At 42.1% G+C, this 24343-nt stretch overlaps 1 protein-coding gene across 1 annotated transcript in view; it reads right to left on the bottom strand.

Moving 5' to 3' along the window:
- Positions 1-23192, bottom strand: part of SRCIN1 (SRC kinase signaling inhibitor 1) — a 299672-nt gene extending 276480 nt beyond the window's left edge. The window contains exon 1 of the mRNA XM_030221850.1: positions 22932-23192. Within this exon, the coding sequence (XP_030077710.1) occupies positions 22932-23192 (261 nt within the window). The remainder of the gene's footprint in view (positions 1-22931) is intronic.
- Between the last annotated feature and the right edge of the window lie 1151 nt (positions 23193-24343).

Here is a 24343-nt window from a genome sequence, read left to right on the forward strand (position 1 = left end):
AACCGAGGTTTCACTGTATATTGAAAAAAAAACAACACCATTTCAGCACCCCCAATCATTTTGAAAAGTTGGCTTCTAGGCGCTAACTCCGTGGGTGCTGTGGGTGCTCGAGCACCCCCAATATTTTGACCCGCCGGAAGTTCCCTTCCCAGCCAGCCCGACCTGTCCGGTGCCTGCCCTCTTCTCCCTCAACAGTCCTCTGCCCTCGCCTTCCTGTGTGCAACCCAGAATTTAAAACTCATCTTACCTCAGGGTCCCGGCGGCAGCAGTGAAAAGCGAGCAGGCTCGGCGCTTCAGCTTCCCCTTCTCTCTCAGCTCTGGTCCCGCCCTTGCGAAAACAGGAAATGAGGGGGGGACCAGAGCTGAGAGAGAAGGGAAGGCTGAAGCGCCGAGCCTGCTCGCTTTTCACTGCTGCCGCCGGGACCCTGAGGTAAGATGAGTTTTAAATTCTGGGTTGCACACAGGAAGGCGAGGGCGGAGGGACTGTTGTGGGAGAAGAGGTCAGGTTGGGGTTGGGACTGGCACTCAAGTCGGAGGAGAGGGGTCCTGGAACTGGGAGGAAGGGAGGCGGGCTGAAAAGGGGCAGGTGGTGTTTGGGGTGAGTTACTGGACATGGAGAGGAGGGGAGGGAGGAGAAAATGTTGGACACGGAAGAGAGGGCAGGGGAGAGATGAAACTTACTGGACATGGATGGAGTTAGGGGAGGGCAGGGCATGGGAGAGAGAAGAATTCGCTGGACATGGATGAGAGGGGAGGGTAGGGGAGAGAGAAGAATTGCTGGATATGAATGGAGGAGAGGGCAGGGGAGAGAGAGGAAAATTGCTGGATATAAATGGAGGAGAGGGCAGGGAAGAGAGGTGAATTGCTGGATATGAATGGAGGGGGGAGAGGAGGGGGAGGGGAGGGGGGAATGCACCTCCTGTAAAAAAAAAAAAAAAAAATTTAGCACCCCAAATCATTTTGAAAAGTTGGCTCCTATGACTGTGACAGTCAGCAGCCAGATGTTACAGGCCCCAGCTGGATCATTGCTAACATAGACTCTTACGACTGACCACTAGGTGTCAGACTCCAACACTCCTCCTTCCACGGGCTGCTGCTCCATACAGCAGGTGGCCAGACACAGGAACTTAAATTAGATCTTCAGCAAAGCAGTAATTCAATTTGACCTGTCCAGTGCTTTTGACCTAGTGGACCACAATATCTTGCTTTCTCTTCTTGATTCACTAGGGATTCAAGGTCTTGTTTTATGTTGGTTTCAAGGATTTCTAAGATTATATAGGGTGAAAATGCAAAGTGGTCTTTCTGACCGGTGGAACTCTGTTTGTGGAGTACCTGTTCAATCTTTTGATGCAACCTTTGGCAAATTATTTGGGCTCACTTTAGTTGCAGTTTTATATATATGCAGATATCAGCATTGATACCTTATACCCCAGGTAACTTGCTTCACGAGTCCAACTTGCTATGCTGCTCAATGGCAATTGATGCTTGGGTAAGTTCATTTAAATTAAAAGTTAAAACAAAGAGAAAACCAGATTCCTATGGATTGGCCCACAGGCATTTTTTAAAGATAATTTCATTGTTAAGATTGACAATTTTGATTTAAAACTCAGTTCAGTCTCTAGAATGCTAGGTATGGAATTAGATACTCAACTCTGTCTTAACACTCAGGTTAACAAAGTGGTTAGTAAATCTTTCTTGCTTAAAAAAGCTCTGGGCTATCTGTAAGTACTTTGAATTAGCAACCTTTCACTTGGTGGTTCAATACTTTCATTACTGAACTACTGTAATTCTATTTATATTGGTTGTTTCAAATCTTTAAAGATGAAGTTGCAGAATGTTCAAAATGCTGCAGTTAGAGTAATTTATGCAGCAAGCAAATATGAGTTTATTTCTCCTCTTATGCTGCAGTTGCACTGGTTGCCAGTAGAGGCCAGACTGTAGTTTAAAATCGTAGCTCTGACTTAGCCTTTCATGGATACTCTCTAGGTTATTTTATTGAACATTTTGTTTTTGTTAATCAAAATCATAATAAATCTCTATACATTAGGCTTTCCCACTGTCCGTAAAGAAAAGGCATTACGACCTTTACAAGCTTCTCTAACATATCAAGCAGCTTCCAGCTAGAATTCCTTTCCCACATTAGCCCGAAATAGATTCAAGTTCAATGTGGCTTACAAACAATGAAGTGAATAAAACATAATAATGTACAAAATTTAACAATAAGTTCAAGAACCAAATTAATACATGTGCAGTAAATAACCAGGGATTTAGACTATATTCCGAGTTTAGGAAGCTGTTAAAAACTTTCCTTTTCCGAAAATCTCTCTTAATTTCATAGATTTTATTTTTACTCTTTTTGAGTCTGTATAATTATCTATTGTATAATAGTTTGCACGCAGAAATCCGTTTTACGAATGCTTTGCCCCGTACCATAAACATGATAGTCTATGGGGTGTTTGACAAGTTAACCAGCGAAGAAATGTCCTGTTTGACTACATATAAAACAATAAACACTTTAAAGATTTATTGTTTGTTGAAGGAGGACATGTACAGCGTAGAATCATTTTTAGACATTTTACCCAGCAATTGGTTACTCGGGCAGCGCTGCCGCAAAGACCTTTAGCTTTAGTAGTAAATACCCACCCACATGACCTACCCGGTGAACAGTGTTTAGCCATCCATCTCAGAACGATGTCGGCGAGTTTTGATTCTTACGGACACCCCCTCCTCCGGATAGTTTGTTTCCTAGCAGTAGTATTAAGGACTTTTTACAGAAGCACTGTGAAATTAGTGTGTACCACAGCAGTTACAACACCCTCTATCAATTACCTGTGGTCACCTCTGCGTGTTTTTCTTACACCACCATTGTAAAGACTTGTCTTTTGAAGATGTTTTACAATTATATTCAGAGAACCCTCTAAAAAATGATGAAATGGTGTTACAGTTTATGAAAAATAAAAAGCAAAGAAAGCGCTGTGTGTGTAGTGTATTTCGTAACCTACAAAGATGCGTTTCCTACAGAGAGTGCCAAGGAATCACATTTCTCACTTCATGTGTGTGTAGAAAGTATTAAATATTACATATTTAACCACTGTCGTCTGTTCAATGCAAATGGTTTATTATAGGGGAAGCTAACCTATTTCACAGGTTTCTTTTTTTTTTAAGGGGAGGAGTTTCTTGGGTTTTCATAGGGGTGGTAAATATCACAGAAACCTCAGAGGGGTTTTCTTTAAGAAGTTCAAGCAGATAGATGCCTGTTGCTCGCGTTGCCGACTACCATTGAGGGCATATTGAGTTCAGCTATGGAGCTCATGAACTCCTCCCAACCTCCAAGTTTCCTTTGTTGGGAAAGAGGGTGTGTCTGAGTAGCCCCATGAACTAGGTCAAGCAGATTAGAACCTCTGATGGGGTACTCCCTTGAATACAAAAGGCCCATTGGCACCCCAGGTTGCCACATCCTTGTTCCTAGATAGCTTACTGAGTAACACTTTGGCATTTTCCCATAACGCGCACCAATTCCTTTTAATACTTCCATCTGTTTAGGACTTTGTTCAGGGAGATACAGGTTTATTTTTTCTCTTTCCCTTTCATCCTGTCTGGCAAATATGGCTGAATGTTTGGCCTTTTCATAGTCGATTAGCCTGGAACTTTAAAATATACTGCTCATTTTCATCGTCAATTAGTCCGGCACTTTGAAGAATACTGCTCATTTCTTCATCGAGACTTTGAACAGCCTCCATTCTAATATTTTCATGGGGTGCTGGAGGACCTCTTAAACGATCGAGCTGCCGCTAGGTATCAAGTACATCTTTTCAGCATATTGCATTACCAATAAGGCTCGTGATCAGTGGTAAGGCGAAGCTTAGCAAGTGTTCAATAAAACCCCCAGACTGCATCACCAGCTTCTTCTTTGTTTTAAGAGGTATCCTTTTGTCCCAGGGACTCTTTATTGCACACCTTTGTCTTTTCAGGATGCTAGTCTGGTGCTGTGATAACGGTATGTTACCTTTCAGAGTTTTTAGGGCTATCTCTGCTATAACTGCCATTAAGTCATCCGAAGTGATACCGAGGATGGCTCGGATTCTTAAACAAAACCATTTTGTATTTAAGATGATGGTGCAGCTTGTTCTGCCTTGGCAAAAATGTTTTGGATGATATATGTGATACTTAAATTTCTGTGTGTGTATATTTGGTAAAGGCTTTTTTCAATCTCATCATTTTTACAACCAGTGTCCATAATCAATGATGACCAGATTTACTTTATGAGGCAGAAACATGTCATCGTTAAACATCACCGGCAGCGAATCAATAAAATGTATAAATGGGTAACAGTTTGATAATTCTTCATACATAGGTGTAACACCATATGATTTGATCGGATTTCACACTAAAAGTAAGATCTGCGTGTTCTAACAATTTTTTAACAAAGAAACTTGTACCACTATTGGAGAGCCCCCCCCCCCCCCAATGATGCATGAGAAGGGATGGTGCAAGCACACATCAAACTCGGCAGTAGCCATAGCAAGAATGTAAACTCCCAACCACCTCTAGATCATAGTAAATTCTGCTTAGGATTTTTTTGTACATGAATTCATAGGGTGGCACACGTTTCAACACTAGCACTACAGGGTGGGTGGGGAGCCGTATAAGGGGGTGGGAGGCCATAGGATTAGCTGCATGTGCGTATTGCATCTAAATATGTACAAGGGCCTGATTGCAGCAGGTTGGGCTGATGGTTTTGCTAAACGAGAAGTAGAAGCAGATCCTGGATTCCCTGTTTGCTGATGGCTAGGGAAAAAGGGAGGGGGTCATGATGGAGGATGCAGACCTAAGCAGTTTTACTTGACTTTTTAAAAATACTGCATGCTTTCTAGATGAATACTTGTTAGGGGGCAAAATAATCCCTATATAAAAGCATTCATTCTGCCATTCAACATTTTGGGGGAAAGGGGTGAGAGTAGGGTTACCATATGGCTCCAGAAAAAGGAGGACGGATTGAGCCTGCCAGGTTTTACTTCCATTGCTTTCAATGGAATGCAATTGCTTTCAATGGAAGTAATTGAGCCAGCTGGGTTTTACTTCCATTGCTTTCAATGGAAAGCAATGGAAGTAAAACCCGGCTGGCTCAATCCGTCCTCCTTTTTCTGGAGCCATATGGTAACCCTAGGTGAGAGGAGGCTACAGACTGAACAAGATGGGGGCCAAGGGGAATGGAGAGAGAGAGAGATTTTTTCCTTTTCAACTGCCAAAAGCACTGAAACTTTTAACAGGTTTTGAAAAAAAGGAAGGTGAATTGGCTTCTGCCAATGTGAACGGGTCTGAAAGCAAAATTGACTTTGTTAGGATCTCTCTTGAAAAAAAAGTACATCTACCTTAGGGCAGGGGAGAGGATCATGGGGACAGTAACAGACTGATCTCACAAAGACAGAGAACAGCCTGCTTGCTGGGAACAAAGCAAACAGCAGGCTACAGACCCTGATCTCACAGACATAGTTTGCTTTGCTGAACAAAAAAAGCAGGACCGTTGCTTCGCCCTAGTTAATTTTTTTATTTTTTTACCTACAGAGCTGTTGCTATCTCTCTTGAAAAAGGGAAGCTTTGTACTACAGGCTAGTCCTCCCTGTCATTCTTAAAAGCAGATGATTCAACTTAAAATAAAAATAGACACATTTTTCTGTGTCCTTTTTTGAAAAAAAAAAAGCACACACAAATGCCTATTTTTCTTTCCTATGAGAAAAAAATGTTAATGTGTGCATGCACAACTAAATTCCGCTGAAACTGTAGTGGGCAGTGTCGGGGTTTTTTGACATCACTTCCCATCACATGACCCCAACCAAGATGGCAGCTCGTAGTGGAAACAGGAAGTGATGTGATACAGTAGTGGCCACCATCTCAAAAAAGGGATGTGGCTGTGATGTCACTTCCTATGACATCAAAGGAGTGGGGTCTGAAGGGTAGGGCTATGCAAATTAGGTGGCACGAGGCATGGCTATGCAAAAGGGGTGGGGCTTGGGCAGGGTTGTCATATCCGGTAACATCATCCAAGGGAATGGGGAGTAGGCATGGCTTGGGTGGTGATGTAATAAAAGGGGGCAGGAGTAGGATGGTGCATCCTCGCTTCTAATTGGCTGAAAACCTGGAAGTGGGCATTGCACCTGTCAAAATCAATACATTTTGACAAATGCCAGTGAGATTCACTACTCACCCCAAATCTGGCAACAGAGGCCAAGTGGTCTCCCACTCTTAATTGGCATCAATGATAAAAAAAAGATGGAAGATGTAAATGATTTTGGCTACTGTATGTTAGATTTTTATAAAGACAGACATTCAGCAGCACACACAGGTCCATAATATACCTTCAGCCTAAGTTTGTATGCACAGATATGAAGTAAGAAAAGAAGTGAAACCTTTAAGGAAATGCAAAATGACTCATTGAAAAACACAATTTTATGTCTTGAAGGCAAGCTGATTGCATTGAGGCCAACTTGCCCAATCACTGGTCTACAAAAAAAAACCTTTTTTTCTGTAACAAGCACAAAACATACATTTTCTGGAAGATAATTCTTCCCTGAATCCAGATCTCATTTCAGAATTTCTGTATCAGCCTCAGTTTTCATGTGATAATGGTTTTTGTAAATGCTTGTGTCGGCGTATGTAGCTATTACATGTATCTGGCAAAATGACACGCTTCTGCTACAAGAGTTCCAAAAACACTGTGTCAGTTCACAAAGAAATCAAAGATATAAGCAACATAAGAGTAAAAGACCAGTAAAAGATAATTACAAAAGACCATGTCACCTTCCTTGGAGAAATATTCAAAAAAAATAGCATGTCGGTCACGAAAAACACTCACTTTCGTATCGCAAGAAAGAAGATTCCATCCTTTTAATCTCGAACCTAAAAGCTCAGCCTGTTGCTTCGACAAATTTAAATCACGAACAAGATCGTTGAGATCCCCTTGTGTCAAAAAGTGGGGCACATTTGATTCACAGAGGTCCTGAAATGATGGGTCGGTATGCATATCCCCTTCTCTGTGTTCTGCATGTTCGTCACTGTATTCATCTTCACTCACTATCAAATTCTCAGGAGGTACTGGCAATTCTTCACTGTGACATACAGGTCTTCTAGCAGATGGTAAGTTAGGATATTGCACAGTTTTCCTCGTTTTCGAGGTGATTCCTGCTATTTTTGTCAGACAGAAATAACAGTCTGTTGTGTGATCCATTGGTTCCCTCTAAATCATGGGAACAGCAAAGGGCATGCGACGTCTTCCTTTTAACCAGCCTGTCAGGAGTGTAATACACATCAAACAGCAAATGTGGGGAGCCCATTTGCGGTCCTGTTCACCAACCTTACACCCGAAATATAGTTCGTAGCACTTTTTTACAAGAGGATTAAGTTTTCGTTTTTGCGATTTCAGAGTAAACTCTCCACAGATATAACAAAAAGAATTTGGGCTATTTGCACAGGTACGAGGCATTTCTTCTGAAATGACACAAAACACAAACCTTCACAAATGTAGAACTACAAGCAGTCACTTCCAACAGCAATTGTTGACTGAACTCTCAATGCTGAGATACAGGTGGCAACTGACGCAACAGAACGTGTTTGAACATGTTCGAGCATGAATCATGGGCAATGTTGTCAAACCTCCCTTATTTCCTGGTGGTGGCTTTCTAAACTAAGGGTTTTGTATTGTAATTCCTAGTACCGTATTTTTCGGACTATAAGACGCACTTTTTTCCCCCCAAATTTGGGAGGAAAATGGGGGGTGCGTCTTATAGTCCGAAGGTAGAGATTTGGCTGGCCGGCCGGCTGGCTGGCGGCTGGCAGCCCGCCCTCCCTCCGAGTTCGGGATCGCACTCTCCCCGGCCCTGTCACCACTTCTCCCTACTCACGTGATCTTCCCTGGTGGTCTAGTGACGTCGGGGCAGGAAAGAGCCCCCTCTTTCCTGCCCAGCGTGCTGCTCTCCATCCTCCTGTATGCAGCCTGACGGTCTCGGCGAGATTCAAAGTGGCCGCCGAGACTTCAATTCTTGGCGGCCATTTTGAATCTTGCCGAGACCGTCAGGCAGCAATGCATACAGGAGGATGGAGAGCAGCGCGCAGGGCAGGAAAGAGGGGGCTCTTTCCTGCCCCGACGTCACTAGACCACCAGGGAAGATCGCGTGAGTAGGGAGAAGTGGTGACAGGGCCGGGGGGAGGGCGATCCTGAACTCGGAGGGAGGGAAGGAGGGCGGGCAGGCGGCCTGCCAGCCGGCCACCCAAATCTCTACCTTCGGAGATAACCCTGAGGGCGATCCCGAACTTGGAGGGAGGGATTCGGACAAGACGCACCGGAGCACCTACGTTTTAGAGGAGGGAAAAAGCAAATTTTTTTTCCTATTTCCCTCCACTAAAACCTAGGTGCGTCTTATGGTCAGGTGCATCTTATAGTCCGAAAAATACGGTATATTTCAATTGTTTTTCCAACAATTACAACTGCTGAATTAAATTAATCCACAGCAGCAGGGCCGCCGAGAAACTTGGCTGGGCCCGGGACGCCTCGCCTCCGCCGCAGCCCCGCCCCCCGAGGTCACTGCTCCCCTCCCCCCTCCGAGGTCGCCGCTGCTGCTGCTGCTCCCCCGAGGGCGGGATACAGGGAGGGAAGGAGACCCGAAGGGAGGAGTTCCGCTTCACAGGGAGGTGAGAGGGAGAGTCGCACCGCGCGGTGATTTAAATACAGGGGGCCGGCCCGGTGGCAGACGGTCAGAGGGTGGGTGGGACTGGCACCGGGCCCCCCTTGAAGGCCCAGGCCTTGGGGATTTTGTCCCCCCGCCCCCCATCTCGGCGGCCCCTCACAGCAGGGTAGCAAAATGCAGCGTTGTCAAGGATTTTTATAAAAAGGGTAGCGTGTCACAAGAAAACTGAGCCCGATAGGCAAAAACTGATTTCATTTTCGAATTCAGCACCCATGACTTAGCTAAGAAGACCATTCACATTCTTTGTAACAAAAATGCAGTTTACCAGTGTAATCAGACAGAAGCTGCTGCAGCATTCAACCACAAAAAGGAAATTTTCCTGTTTTGTTTTTCTGAAGACAACATGGAATTGAGATTCAGCATTTAGGGGATTGGTCACATTTCTGAATTACTTGTTTAGGTGTCACAATGTTATTCATGGTCACAGATTTCCTGTGTGAATCTACCTTGGCGTTCCCTTCCATACATTTGTTAACTAGATGCACCATTTGGAAATTGCACTCTCTAAATATCTGATTCACTCCTGTGGGGGTTGATCATGTTCATTGCACTGGTTTTTATCTACAATCTGCATCATACTGAGCAGGGCTAGTTGTAGAGAGAACAAGAAGGGCATTTGCTTGGGATCTCAGCACAGCAGGTGGCTCCTTTGACAAACCTAAATGATGTGCATCCTGAAACCCTCTTTCATTGTTGTCATTGGCTGGAACCACTCCTTAGACATAAGAAGGGAATCAGGACACAAACTAACAGTGACTCTTAATATTATGTTTTTTGACCTGAAATGCAGCATCAAATTTAGAACTAGACAATTGCCCGAGACAAGGGGTGCTGTTGGGAGCCTCAAGGGTACTCTGACATCATGGAATAAGGAGATACAGAATGCCCACACACCAGAACAGAAAATTCTTACCTCACCCCATGCCATTTCATGCCTGCCATTACTATGTAGCAAGTGTTCATCTCAAATAGCCTGCAACCTTTTCTGCCTTGTCATTGCTGCTCCTAACCTTTCCAGGCCATATCTACTGTGTTTGGAAAAAAAAAAAAAAGTGTTTATGTTTAGTTGGAATGTACTATACTGCCTTTCATTTAACACATCAAGGCAGTGTACAATTAAAATCATTATGTAGAAAGCAACTCTATAATCCAGCAGAGAAAAAAATATATAGTAAAAAGAAAAAGAAGAAGGTAAAACAATAAGGTAGCAAACAAGATTGCAAGAAGGCCCTTACATCTGGGAGCAGGGGGACAGGAGATGCTGTCATTGTCATTCCCATGGGAAACAGCTGGGGGTACTATCAACATTAGTGCTCAGGCTGCCCTTTCTGCTATTTGATTCTGAAGTATGAGGAAGAGGATGCACTGGATATCTGAGAAAGTTAAATTCAATTCAGTCCAATACCATTATGCAAGAGGACTGAAAATAAGAGAAATCCCACTCAACAGAAATTTTCTGGAAACCATCTTTAATTTATACATCTGCTTGTCTATTATTAATAAAGCCTTAATTACTAAGAATAGATTATTAATTGTGAAGTGCTGCGTATGACTGGCAGGGCTATAGAAATGATTTGTAGTAGTAGTAGTAGTATTCATAAAGTATCGAATTCTGCTTATTATCATAACAGTTATACACTCTTAATATTTTAACATATATCATTCTCCACATCATTGTTAGAATGTAACCTTTAACAAATATTATGCCCAGCATTGACTTTCCTACCTAATCTCTCCTAAGATTCTTTGGATCTGATCCTTCTAAACAGGATTCTTTTGTGTTTGTCCCATACATTTTTGAATTCCGTTACAATTTTCATCTCTACCACCTCCCATGGGAGGGCATTCCAGGTATCTACCACACTCTCAGTGAAAAAAAATACTTCCTGACATTATTCCTGAGTCAGCCCCCTTTCAACTTCAATTCATGCCCTCTAGTTCTACCACCTTCCCATCTCTGGAAAAGGTTTATTTGCAAATTAATATTATTCAAACATTTGAACATCTGTATCATATCACCCCTGTTTCTCCTTTCCTCCAGGGTCTGCATGTTTAGGTCAGCAAGCCTCACCATGTATGTCTTGCTACGTAACCCCCTACCATTTTTGTTGCTCTTCTCTGAAGTGCTTCAAATCTTTTAACATCCTTAGCAAGATAAGGCCTCCAAAACTGAACACAATACTCCAAATGGGGTCTCACCAATGACTTGTACAGGAGCATCAACACCTCTTTTCTTCTGCTGGTTATACACCTCTCTAAGCAGCCTACCATCCTTCTGGCTGCGGCCACCGCCATGTCGCATTGTTTCATCATCTTGAGATCTTCAGACACCAAGGTCCCTCCCCCGAACCAAGCTTATCAATCTCTCCCCTCCTATCCAGTATGTCTCTTTTGCATTTATGCACCCCAAGTGAATCACTCTACACTCCTTGGCATTTAATTTCAACTAAATACAACAGTACAAGCTAACTATATCTCAATTGTCAAAAATTAAAGTGAAATAAATATATGTGCTCATTTCAAACCATTACAACCAAAGCTGGTCATTTGGATGAACTGGAGGAACCATCATTGCACATTCGTTCCTTGAAATCAACCGTATGTATATAGGTCAACCGTCTGCTGACAGCAGATGTTAATACCTTGTATATATTAAAACTTAAAAAATTGTTAATCATATGCCACAAACAGAAACCCACTATATATATATATATATATATATATATATATATATATATACATATACACACACATACATACATATACACACACACACACAAAAGTTGTCTGTTAATTGTATGCCAAATAGGAAATCATGTGCAGTACCACAATGATATAAAATTGCTAATCATAGAAAGTATCATGTAAAAAATCAAAAACACTAAGCTAATACAATGTAACCCATTACTTATCTTGTACAATATTCATAGCAGAGACACTCCAGATGATTCCAATTTATGTAGACTATGTCCTTCCGGACCCATTAGACCAGCTGCCCCAAACTGTGAACTTTAAGTCGTACGGGGGATTTTTGTTTTTTTATTTCCCAGTATTTCGTTTTATTAAATTTCAACTGCCAGACCCCTGACCATTCTTCTACCGTTTGGAGATCCCTTCTCATGGTTTCTACTCCCTCTAGGGTATCCACTCTATTGGCTATCTTTGTGTCATCCACAAAAAGGCAAACTTTTCCTTCCAACCCTTCAGCAATGTCTCGCACAAATATATTAAACAATCAGCCACAGCGCCGACCCCTAAGGCACTCCACTACTCACCTTCCTTTCCTCAGACCCGATTCCATTTACCACCACCCTCCGCCGCCTGTCAGTCAACCAGTTTCCAATGCAGCTCACCACTTTGGGTCCTAAGTTCAGCCCTTTCAGCTTATTCACAAGTCTTCTGAGAGGGACCATAATCAAAAGGCTTTTCTGAAATCCAGGTAGATTATATAATCTAGCACACGTCCTTCATCCAATTCTTTGGTCACCCAGTCAAAGATTAATTTGGCAGGATTTTCCTTTGGTAAAGCCATGTTATCTTAGATCTTGTAACCGGTTTGCTTCTAGAAAGTCAACTATCCTTTCCTTCAGCAGCGATTCCATTATTTTTCCTACCACTGACGTGAAGCTTACCGGCCTGCAGTTTTCCAGTTCTTCCTTGTCTTCACTTTTGTGAAGAGGGACCACGTCAACTGATCTCCAATCCTTCAGAACTACTACTACTACTACTACAAATCATTTCTACAGCGCTACCAGTCGCACACAGCGCTTCCTGTCCCGTCTCTAAGGAACTATTAAATAAATCCTTAAGAGGTCCCGCCAGGGCTTCTCTGAGCTCTCTCAGTATCCTGGGATGTATCCCATCCAGCCCCAGAGCTTTGTTCACTTTCAGATTTTCAAGCTGTTTATAAAACACTTTCTTCCATGAACGGCGCAATATCCACTCCATTCCCAGATATTCCCTCGGAAACTGATCACGGTCCTTCTCCAGGATTTTCTTCCGTGAAAACCAGAGCGAAGTATTTGTTTAGCATGCTCGCTTCACTCTCCATATAGCTATTCTCAGTCCTGCAATTCCATTCATATTTTTTCTCCTTTCCCCAATATACCTAAAAAAAAGTCTTGTCACATCTCTTTACATCCTTAGCCATTTTTTCTTCTGCCTGCGCTTTCACTAGGTGTAAAGTAGCAAGTGGTGCTTAGTGCGTAAAATTGTGTGCACAATTTATAGAACAGTGCCAGTTATGCATGTAAGCTACCTGGACTATTAGTGCTAATTAGTGCTAACAACCAATAATCACTAAGAGTAAATTGGTTCAAATTAGCACTAATTTGTAGTTACATACACTTAGCCTATTGTAGAAATCTAGCACACAAAAGCTATAGTGGGTAACTGCAAGGGTGGATAAAGCAACAAACCAACTCTATTACCTGAGCAGAAACATGAGACTATTTCAGAATAAAACATGTCCAAGTGTTTCAGTGGCACTAATTCACCCCTGGATAATTGTGTCATTCATGAAGTGAAAAACAAATACTACTACCTAGACCTAGAGTGAAGAACAGTCAGAGCAGGAGCTGTATGTTCTCTTTTTACACAATTCTTTCACCAATCTCAACCAAAACTACTTTAATTATATTCTGTTATTTCTTGTTTCATTGCGCTATGAGTACTTACTAAGCTGCGCTAAAATATCTTACTTCACCTTAATTTAATGCAGGTTATCAACTCCAGTAGTAGAAGAATAAAATAACTTATATTCAGCTCATAAGATGAATTATCTTTCCTCCCCAGGAGCATTTTGAGCTACTAAATACACACCCAAATGCTCCTAGGCAGTTATATTTAACGAGGCTGGTGTATAGAAAAAAAAAAGTCACCCACCACTACCTGATTTCCCTCCTATCCCATGATACCTCCCTCCCTACAAACATGATTTAGGGTGATTTACAGCAGTCATAGGGACTTAGGGTGCAGAAGAGAATGGACTACATGTATTTGTCTTACGGTGAAGAAGGATTTTTGAATGATATTGGAGATCTGTTTATTGAATTTTAGGTGTTTGTCCAGGATAACCCTCAGGACACAAATGGATAGTAGGGGATGGGAGAGTTGGAGGAGCATCAAACAGAAAAGAATAGCATCAGTATTTGATGGATTAAAGCTTCAGCCTATCAGTAGGCCATTGTGTGATCACATTTAACTTAGAGGGGAGTCCTGACATGAAATCAGATGAACGGGAATCGATAGGAATGAGAATTGTGACATATGAAGAAACCAAAGCCCAAAGACTGAAGTAAAAGGGCCAGTGGTACATGAAAAATATTAAACAGAATAAGGCCCAGTATAGAAGATATGAATCAGAATATGAACTGTGCCAGTGACCCTTAAAAAGGACCCGTGTTCTAAGTAGGATTTAAACCATGACAGATATTTGCATGCACTGCCTCCAATGCATGCAGATCTCTCATGAATATTCATTATGGATATCCTGAAAACCTGACTGACTGACTGGGGTGCCTCCAGGACCACGATTGGGATCCACCAGGGTAAATGATAGCAAGTTTCCACTCAGGTAACAGAGACCAGAAGGGTTTTGTGACAGATACAACATGTCGCATTCTGTGAGTGGCTTAAGTCTATTAAACTTGTCTCATTTTGAGACATATACTAAGTATTAAGGGGAATATAACAGTACCTAAAAATTATGTAAAACAAGGTTCATACAGCTCATTACAAATATAAAACTAACCACATCTAATATCAAAGATCATTTTTGTCAAACATCACACACACACAACCTTTTACAGAACCAAATAAAAGGGGTGCTCAGTTCACACAACAATCAATGACTGGCTGAGTCAAGAACCATAATTGCACCACTTACGTTCTTTCATAGGTGTAGACTTAACAATCCTATCCGCACTCACCAGTGGTGTCAATTATATTGTCCAAGACAAAAAAAGAAACACTGGGCCTTCAAGACTGGGACAATAAAAGTTCTTTATTGGTGCGTGTTTCAGCGCTAGACAGCGCCTGCTTCAGGGGTCAAGACGATACACAATAAGATGTGCTTGAAGTCAGTTCAATGCCAAGATGATACACAATAAGATGTGCTTGAAGTCAGTTCAATGCCCCAGCATAACCTAAGAAAATCGCCGTTCGCCGCAGTAGCGATGACGCAGCTCTGTGAAGAGCCCTCTCGTTTGCTTTAGTTTCTTCTGGTGATTAAGAGTGCATACTGCCCTAATGAGATCTCTCAATGCTGGTGATTTCCACTTCATATCAGCTCAGCATTCACAAGCCACAAACTATCATTTTACAAGCCGGGTTACTCATTACATCAGGACCCAGGTAAGAAATCCTCCTGCACAAGCCAGAGGCCAGACATCAGCAAGAATCTGGAACCACATTTAAATTGGTCAATTTATACAATCACAGAAAAAAACAATCACAAGAAAGCAATCACAAAAAAAGCAACCATACCGCTATTAAAGTTGCTAAGCATGCCCTACAATCTCCATATCCAACCTCTACCTCTACCCTAGACAACGATTGCTGACAGTAGGGTCCTCTTTTTCAAAGTCACACTAAAGCAAAGCAAATCACTGTACTTATCTTGTAACAGATGAATTTGACCCCAATGAGTCCGATGTAACACAGACCATCACCAGTACAAAGAACTTCTCAGTCCAGATCCATCCACACACCCATGGTGTTCACTAATAACGTTACTGGTAATTATTTTTAAATATCACATATTTGCGCGCCCTCTACTCAGTTCTGAGTTTCACAAATCTTCTTCAGGAGGAAACCAAGGGAAACCCAAACTTCCACAAATCACACTTTGAAACATTCCAGGAGTACTAAATGTATTGTGGAGGCCATGTGGCCCAACATTCTCAATCTGTTCAATTCTGATGTCCTTTGGACTTCTACCACTATGGATACTAAAACAGTGAACCTTTGCTGTGGTGTGGCAGAAAGGCCTTTGCCCGAATCATGTTTAGCAGAGTTCCACTGAATTCCAGTTGTAGTGATGGGTTTAGATGGGATAGTTTTTGACAAAGTTGAGTAACCCTAGCATCCAGATGGTTGTATACCCTGATAATCCTGCTTCCTCCCAAGGTGTTCACCAGCTAATCATCCAAATAAGGAAACACATGTACTTCCAGTCTGCATAAGGCATTTTGTAAATATCCTAAGTGCTCATGTGAGGCCAAAAGGTAGTATGCAATACTGGTACTAGTGTTTCCCTATGATGAATTTGAGATACTTCCTGTGACTAGGTGGCTGTAAGCATGCTTTAACTCAGAAAACATAATCAGTCTTCCTTAAGAAAAAAAGATTAGGGTGCCCTGAGAAACAAATCTTGAACTTTTCTCTTATTAGAAACTTGTTCAGGGTCCTTAGGTCTAGGATGGAACAGAATCATCTTGGAGTAAAATCTCTGCCTTCTTTCCTCTGGTAAAACAGGTTCAATTATATTTATGTCTAACAGGGAAGGAGCTATTTGGCAAGTATTTCCTGATGCTGAGAGCTTGACCACGATGCTCTCAGTGGGCAATTTGGTGGTGTTTCAAATAGGTTCTGATGCCATCCTAGGTGGATGATCGTTATAGACTACTGATTGGAGGTTCTAAAGGGGAAGAAGAATGCAACAACAACAAAAAAAAAGCCATAGCCTCCATTCTACCAGCAGGTTGTCCAGTACAGATACTGATTGTGTTCTCATGGAACCAGTCAAAACCCCATCCCTAGTTTTGACTGTAGCACTGTTCACTATCAGCTAACTGTCTAAGCAAGCAGATAAAGTTAGGACAGTTGAGTTAACCAGGCAAGAGTCCAAATATTGGCTGGTGCCTGGTTAACTTCTGCCACACATATGTGGATATTCAATGCCAGAAACAGTGCTTGCCCTGTCACTGAATATCCAGGGTTAGTTCAGCCCGTGGCTGTGGGTGACTTACAAGCCACAGTCTGAAGATTGGGCCCTTAAATATTGGTGTCATTTTTGAATAAAGAAAATTGTTAAATGCGCTTTACGTATGTGTTCATTACCAGTATGTTCTGTCTGTATAACCCCCAAAAATTCCAGTTACCTTTCATAGTATTTTGACTGTGTTTTATTTGAGATTGTCAGGTTCAGCACACCACTCTGAGCTGGTACACCTAGACAATAATTCCTCAATCAAATATCAACTAACGGTCTGCAGTCAATCAATCCTTCCTTTGGGATCACTCAATTCTTTTCTATCTCATGAAAATATTTACTTGTGTGTTATAACCTATTAAAAATAATTTTTTAAAATTTTTAGTAAAAAATAACAATCACCACCTATTAATGTGCTATAACTAATGATACCATTTAAAAAATAACTACATGCTCCCTAGTTCAAGGCTATCCTATGCAATTCAGTTTTATAGTTTATAATAATCATAAAACTCTGCTTTATTTATTTTCCAAACTGTACTTCAATTATTTATTATTTTGTCTGAGACCTTTGGCAGTCATCACAACTAATGTGTGTTAATATGCTCTTCAGTATAAAACTCATCAGTTAAGTGGTTTTCATGCCAAGATTTGAATTTAATAAGCAATTAACTAATGTTTGTGTAATATATTTTTGAAATATGTATTAGCAAGTCCCCCAAATATTCAACCGGCGAAGTCAGCTTTTTTTTTTAAAACACTGACCGTCACCGGCTAAAGTATCCCCAATATTTAATGCTGTGCCATGTCTGAGCACCGGCACTGAATATTGGGGCTAAATGTGGATGGGTAGGCATTGGACTTATGCAGGCCTGGCCGATATTCATCTGGGGCCTGCATGAGAGTTATGCAGCTCGGCTAAATATCAGGCTGGGACCTACATAATTAAAAAAAAAAAAGTTTTTAAAGTTTCCCTGAATCCCCTCACACCCTTCCCTCCCCCTCCCCAATCCACAGAAAGGCGGCCCCCTAGAACCCCTCCAACCATCCAGGTAGCCCCCCCTGGGCCTACCTCTATCCCTGATGGTCCAGCAGTGGTTGTTGGGGGCAGCAGCGCAGCCCCCTTGCTCCTGCCCCCTGCGGCGCCAATCCAAAATGGCTGCTGCTACCTCTCACAGTACTGTGTAGTACTACAAGCTGCTGCTAAAGGTCTATTCATGTGTATACAATATATTATAGTACCTATTTTAAATATATGTTTTGCAGGATCTATCTCCTGATGCAGGTAGTTTGCTGAAATGTAGCAGCATCAGGATTCCTTTCATGATTTGCTTCAATAAAGCTTTCTGTGGTTGCCATACTGATTTTCCATCTTGTGCAGTGTGCTCTGGCACCCTTATTGTTGTTTCTATGCATTGACACTAATGGTATTGAAGCTGCAGCATCACACTGAGCATAGAAGAATTCTTATCTGCTCCCTTAGCTTCCTCATGAGCTGTTCTTGACTGCCATTGACAAAAGCATAGGAAGTGCAGTCAGAGTATCAATGGTCGCCAGAGTCACCTGGGGAGTATCAGAAGCCAGTTCTTGGGTCCTTGGAAGTTGCTGTACCCCCCTCCAATACTGAGGAGGATGAGCAGTCCTCAAAGCCTGGGTGCACCAAGGTCACCATTGCTGAGCTCCAATGAGATGTGATGTCAATGTGACCTAGCCTCCACCTGATATTTGGCATCATGGCATATATTTCAGCATTGATGAAGTTGAGGATGAATCCTTCCTCTTCTTTGGGTGGGATTCAAATGATGACCAATCTTGATGGCCCCTATCAATGCTTGATGTTGAGGGTGAACGATGCACTCTTGATGCTGAAGCATCCCCAGCATCTGATGCAACTTCAGGATCCATGGAGACTAATACTTCCATTGGTGAAGTTGATTGACTGTCTTCTCAGCACCACAGATGCTTTTACCCGATTTGTCTCAACCTTGAAGATCTCTCTGACATTATTTTGAATACAATTTACAATGTGAGGGATCATGGTCAGGCCTTAGGCACTGTAGGTACCAGTTATAGGTATTTGTAATGGATATGATCCTGTTGCACTGGGTGCAAATTTTAAAGTCATGTGGGCCTTTTTTTCTGGGCATTACATCTGGAATAGCCACAATAAAATCAAATGACTTTTTTTGAATTCAAGTATTGTACTCTGACTAGGAACCTAGTCCTCCAACTAAAACCTATATTGGCTAGTGCAAAAACCAATGGAAATTTGAAAATGGCTGAAAAACCTAGCTAAGATACTAATGGCAGACAAAAGTGACATGTGAAACTTAAAAAAGTGAAAAAATGCCCCCAAAATATCCAGTTTTGGCTTGAGCACTAACTGGGCATTTTCAGCCGCAGTAGTTGATTATGTGCCACTGAAAATGTCCAGTTAGCCTTGGACAGGTGATTTAAATGCACAGAAGCCTTTCTTGGTTGTTTAACCCCCCCCCCCCCCCCCCCCCCCCCCGTTTACTAAGCTGTGCTAGCATGCGCTAATGCTGACACAGCGTATTGACTTTGAATGGGCTATGTCGGCATTGCTGTGCGGCTTAGTAAACAAGGCGGTAAATCGTTTTGAATATCGGGCTCCCCATATTGATTTGACGCCTTTAACTCACAGTACATTCTAGTGGTGCAAGACAACTCCTAGTCTGGACAGTAAGTTTGTGGAAGTGCAAGGAGCTACTTCTCAGGTAAGTTAGTTCCAACTTAGAACCCCAAATCTTAGAGAGGTGAACACAAACTTATATAATTGCCTCCCTGAAGTATGTAATCTGGTCTCCTCTGTAAACCCTAGCCAGTGAAGGACCACAGACAGATATGGGCTGTAATTAATTTATACATTTAAATGATTTCAGTTTTACTGCTCTAACTTCTCGCTATTTTACTACATCATGTGACTCAAGATGTAATAACACCACTAACCATCATAACTATCAACTTATAGGAACGCAGCTTGTCAGCTGAAGTACAGTGTTTCAAGTTTACTTTATTCTTGATATAACGCCTATTCAGAACCAGGAGTTGCTAAATAATTGGGTATTATTAAGTTTAACTAACTCTGAAAAGAATATATTTCATGCTAATGTTCTAATATAAATTATGAATATTGGGCCTATGAAATAAAACGTTCAATTTTTTTAAAGCTGCAAGTTAATTAATATTTAACATGTACATGTATATGATGCTCCCCCATTTATATACAGGTAAGCAAGAATTTCATCACTTACATAGATAAGACCAAACAGCCTATCCGATTTGCCCATCTATATTTCTGTCAATATACAGTGGGGGAAATAAGTATTTGATCCCTTGCTGATTTTGTAAGTTTGCCCACTGACAAAGACATGAGCAGCCCATAATTGAAGGGTAGGTTATTGGTAACAGTGAGAGATAGCACATCACAAATTAAATCCGGAAAATCACATTGTGGAAAGTATATGAATTTATTTGCATTCTGCAGAGGGAAATAAGTATTTGATCCCTCTGGCAAACAAGACCTAATACTTGGTGGCAAAACCCTTGTTGGCAAGCACAGCGGTCAGACGTCTTCTGTAGTTGATGATGAGGTTTGCACACATGTCAGGAGGAATTTTGGTCCACTCCTCTTTGCATATCATCTCTAAATCATTAAGAGTGCTGGGCTGTCGCTTGGCAACTCGCAGCTTCAGCTCCCTCCATAAGTTTTCAATGGGATTAAGGTCTGGTGACTGGCTAGGCCACTCCATGACCCTAATGTGCTTCTTCCTGAGCCACTCCTTTGTTGCCTTGGCTGTATGTTTTGGGTCATTGTCGTGCTGGAAGACCCAGCCACGACCCATTTTTAAGGCCCTGGCGGAGGGAAGGAGGTTGTCACTCAGAATTGTACGGTACATGGCCCCATCCATTCTCCCATTGATGCGGTGAAGTAGTCCTGTGCCCTTAGCAGAGAAACACCCCCAAAACATAACATTTCCACCTCCATGCTTGACAGTGGGGACGGTGTTCTTTGGGTCATAGGCAGCATTTCTCTTCCTCCAAACACGGCGAGTTGAGTTCATGCCAAAGAGCTCAATTTTTGTCTCATCTGACCACAGCACCTTCTCCCAATCACTCTCGGCATCATCCAGGTGTTCACTGGCAAACTTCAGACGGGCCGTCACATGTGCCTTCCGGAGCAGGGGGACCTTGCGGGCACTGCAGGATTGCAATCCGTTATGTCGTAATGTGTTACCAATGGTTTTCGTGGTGACAGTGGTCCCAGCTGCCTTGAGATCATTGACAAGTTCCCCCCTTGTAGTTGTAGGCTGATTTCTAACCTTCCTCATGATCAAGGATACCCCACGAGGTGAGATTTTGCGTGGAGCCCCAGATCTTTGTCGATTGACAGTCATTTTGTACTTCTTCCATTTTCTTACTATGGCACCAACAGTTGTCTCCTTCTCGCCCAGCGTCTTACTGATGGTTTTGTAGCCCATTCCAGCCTTGTGCAGGTGTATGATCTTGTCCCTGACATCCTTAGACAGCTCCTTGCTCTTGGCCATTTTGTAGAGGTTAGAGTCTGACTGATTCACTGAGTCTGTGGACAGGTGTCTTTCATACAGGTGACCATTGCCGACAGCTGTCTGTCATGCAGGTAACGAGTTGATTTGGAGCATCTACCTGGTCTGTAGGGGCCAGATCTCTTACTGGTTGGTGGGGGATCAAATACTTATTTCCCTCTGCAGAATGCAAATAAATTCATATACTTTCCACAATGTGATTTTCCGGATTTAATTTGTGATGTGCTATCTCTCACTGTTACCAATAACCTACCCTTCAATTATGGGCTGCTCATGTCTTTGTCAGTGGGCAAACTTACAAAATCAGCAAGGGATCAAATACTTATTTCCCCCACTGTATTAAGGGAACTTTAAAAATGCATGTAAGAATAAGGATATTATAGGATTTTGTGACGCTCTGGGCAGGGGCAGAGTGATGCTGAAGGGAGGGATCATCCTTTTCCAATGATGCAAGTAGGCCTGTCCTTCTCCCACTGATCTTACCACGAGCAAACCCTTTGGGCTGCATAGAATTTACTGTACAACAGCTGGGTTCCATTTCTTTAACTAAAGAGGCAGTGTTGAAACCCAGGTGGTCTCCTGTCTCACCTGCCTCTTCCAGTAGTCCTTTAAGATCTTAATGCATAGTATGCTATTTTTAGCATGCATAAGCCTCTAAATGTTTGCTTATAAGAAAATGCTTGAAGGGCACAGGTCAGCTCATTCTTTGATCATGTGTCTCTACAATGTTATTCAATGGTGGGGTGTGAATACAAAGGAAATCAGGACTCTTTACAATGACAGATTTAAAATGAAGATCATCTCCTATTCTGGAAACATCCCCCATCTCCTTTAGAAAAGCTGGGTAGTCCTTACATATCATAACCTGTTCCCCTTCTAAGCAACTAGTCCATCCATTTCACCAACCTCTTTTATAAGGCGTTCATTTAAACTCACTGACCATTTTTTCCTTACAAAGAGGTTTGTCCATGCAATACTAACCTCTACTCCTTCAGTACTACATAGAGTATGGTTTTTATCAACATTCTCTAATCATATACAACCTCTATTATATACAGGATTGGCATCCTTTTGTCTCTACCTCCCCTAATTCTGTACAGAATGATTCAATAATGTATAGATATAACCACTCCCTAACCCAACAAAGGATGGGTCATCAGTTGGAGCTGGGCATTTTTGTATTGCTTCATTACATAAGTGCCTGCTATTTCATTAGTGTGCAGTAAAACAGTGCATGCTGTTACCAACCAAAATGAAATACAAACAAAACAAAATAAAGCCTACATCAGATGAAAAATTTTCTGCATGCATAACCATTTTATCTATGGCAGGGGTCCTCAATGTTGATCCTTGAGGTTCGTAAACCACTCGGGTTTTCAGGATTTCCCCAATGAATATGCATGAGATCTATTTGTATGTACTGCCTCCACTGTATGCAAATAGATCTCATGCATATTCATTGGTGAAATCCTGAAAACCAAACTGAGTTGCAGACCTTGAGGACCAACATTGAACACCCCTCATCTATGGCCTTTAAAACCATAATTGGTTTATTGACATTTGTTGAAACTTGCAGCAATCTGTAGTGTTCCTGCCAGAGCAAGTTTGCGGACACTTATAAAGCCTTCCTTTTTGTACTATTTACTTCTAATCAGGGACATGTCCCTTTACCTGGTCCCTTATCCTCTCCTGTTGGCCTCGAATGGCTAGGGCATGCTGTGGGTACTTATTCTTCAGGTGATCCATGAAGGCATCCCGCTTTCTTTCCATCTCAGACTTCTGAAGCCCAGTGAGTGCCTCCAGGCTCTGGGCAGCAATCACGGTGTGCCGACGCTCTGAAGTGTGGACCAGTCCCACGTTGGAAAAACGGCGCGTTCCGTTTCCAAGGGTCCTGTATTCCCGAGGGTATTCAGCATCATCTGCTGAGATCATGTGGGTACCAGGTCGACTGGACTCTATAAAAGAAAGGGAGGACATGAGCATTATAGTTTAAACTCAGCTCTCTTAAAAATTGGATATTCAAAACAGGGAGGCTGCAAAGATCTTTGTAATCATTATGAAATTTGGGTGTGGAAGGATGATAAAAGAATTTATTGAACGTACATGCTCAAATAACCTGAAAGGTAATATTGCCTAGGGCTAGGGAACACAGGAACAAGTACTAAGAGCTGTGTAGGGACCCTGTTCTGTAATAACAAGAGTGCTGAAGGGCAAGACTGTGGTGTATGCCAGCATTGTGAGGAGAGCAGATCTTCAATACTAGAATAACAGAGCTGCAGGGCAAGAGTGAGGTGCATTGTCAAAGCTATGTGTGTGAATCTCACTGCAAGAGCAGAAGAGTGCTGCAAGGCAGGAGTGAGGTGAAGAGCTATATTTGCATGGTCTCTAATGGAATAATGAGGTGGGGGGCAGTATCTTCAGGGCAACAGTAAGAGCCTTTGCAGAGCTGCATAGGAGCTAGGAATCTGCGGCAAATTTTGCCAAAGTTGGAACTGAGGAACGCTAGCACAGAAGTGTGTGAAAGCAGCATCTATTTACACTATGCCTGCCTCTGGGAAGTCACATTTTCATAAGATACTATAATTGGACCAATGTCAACAAAAAATTATTAAAACAAAAAAAAAATCTTACACTTGACAGAAAAGAGAAAAGAGGTGGCGGTACTGCACTATTATATAGATCCTTTTTAAAGGTAGAAGCTATAGCAGAATCCATAACACCTCAATTAGAATCAAGGACCAAACTCTACTCAACCAATTATGCTGTATTCTATTCTACAGACCCCCAGGAAACTGGAAACAACTCAAATCAGCTTCATGGAGTTCATATCAAACATATGTATAACTAGCCCCAATACCACATTAGTAGGAGATATTAACCTTCACTTATATGACCAGAAAACAGAAAGCTCCAAAGATTGCAATGAATTCCTCAAACTATGGAACTTTCAGCGACCATCAGTGACCACCACCCATCTCAAAGACCATGCCATAGACCTACTAGCTTATAGATTCTCACAAGAAAATGACTTCAAAATTCAGAACTCAAAATGGACAAACTCCAAGCTAAACCTCACAATCTAC

Source organism: Microcaecilia unicolor, chromosome 12 (genome assembly GCF_901765095.1).
Source record: "Microcaecilia unicolor chromosome 12, aMicUni1.1, whole genome shotgun sequence".
NCBI classification, from domain to species: Eukaryota; Metazoa; Chordata; class Amphibia; order Gymnophiona; family Siphonopidae; genus Microcaecilia; species Microcaecilia unicolor.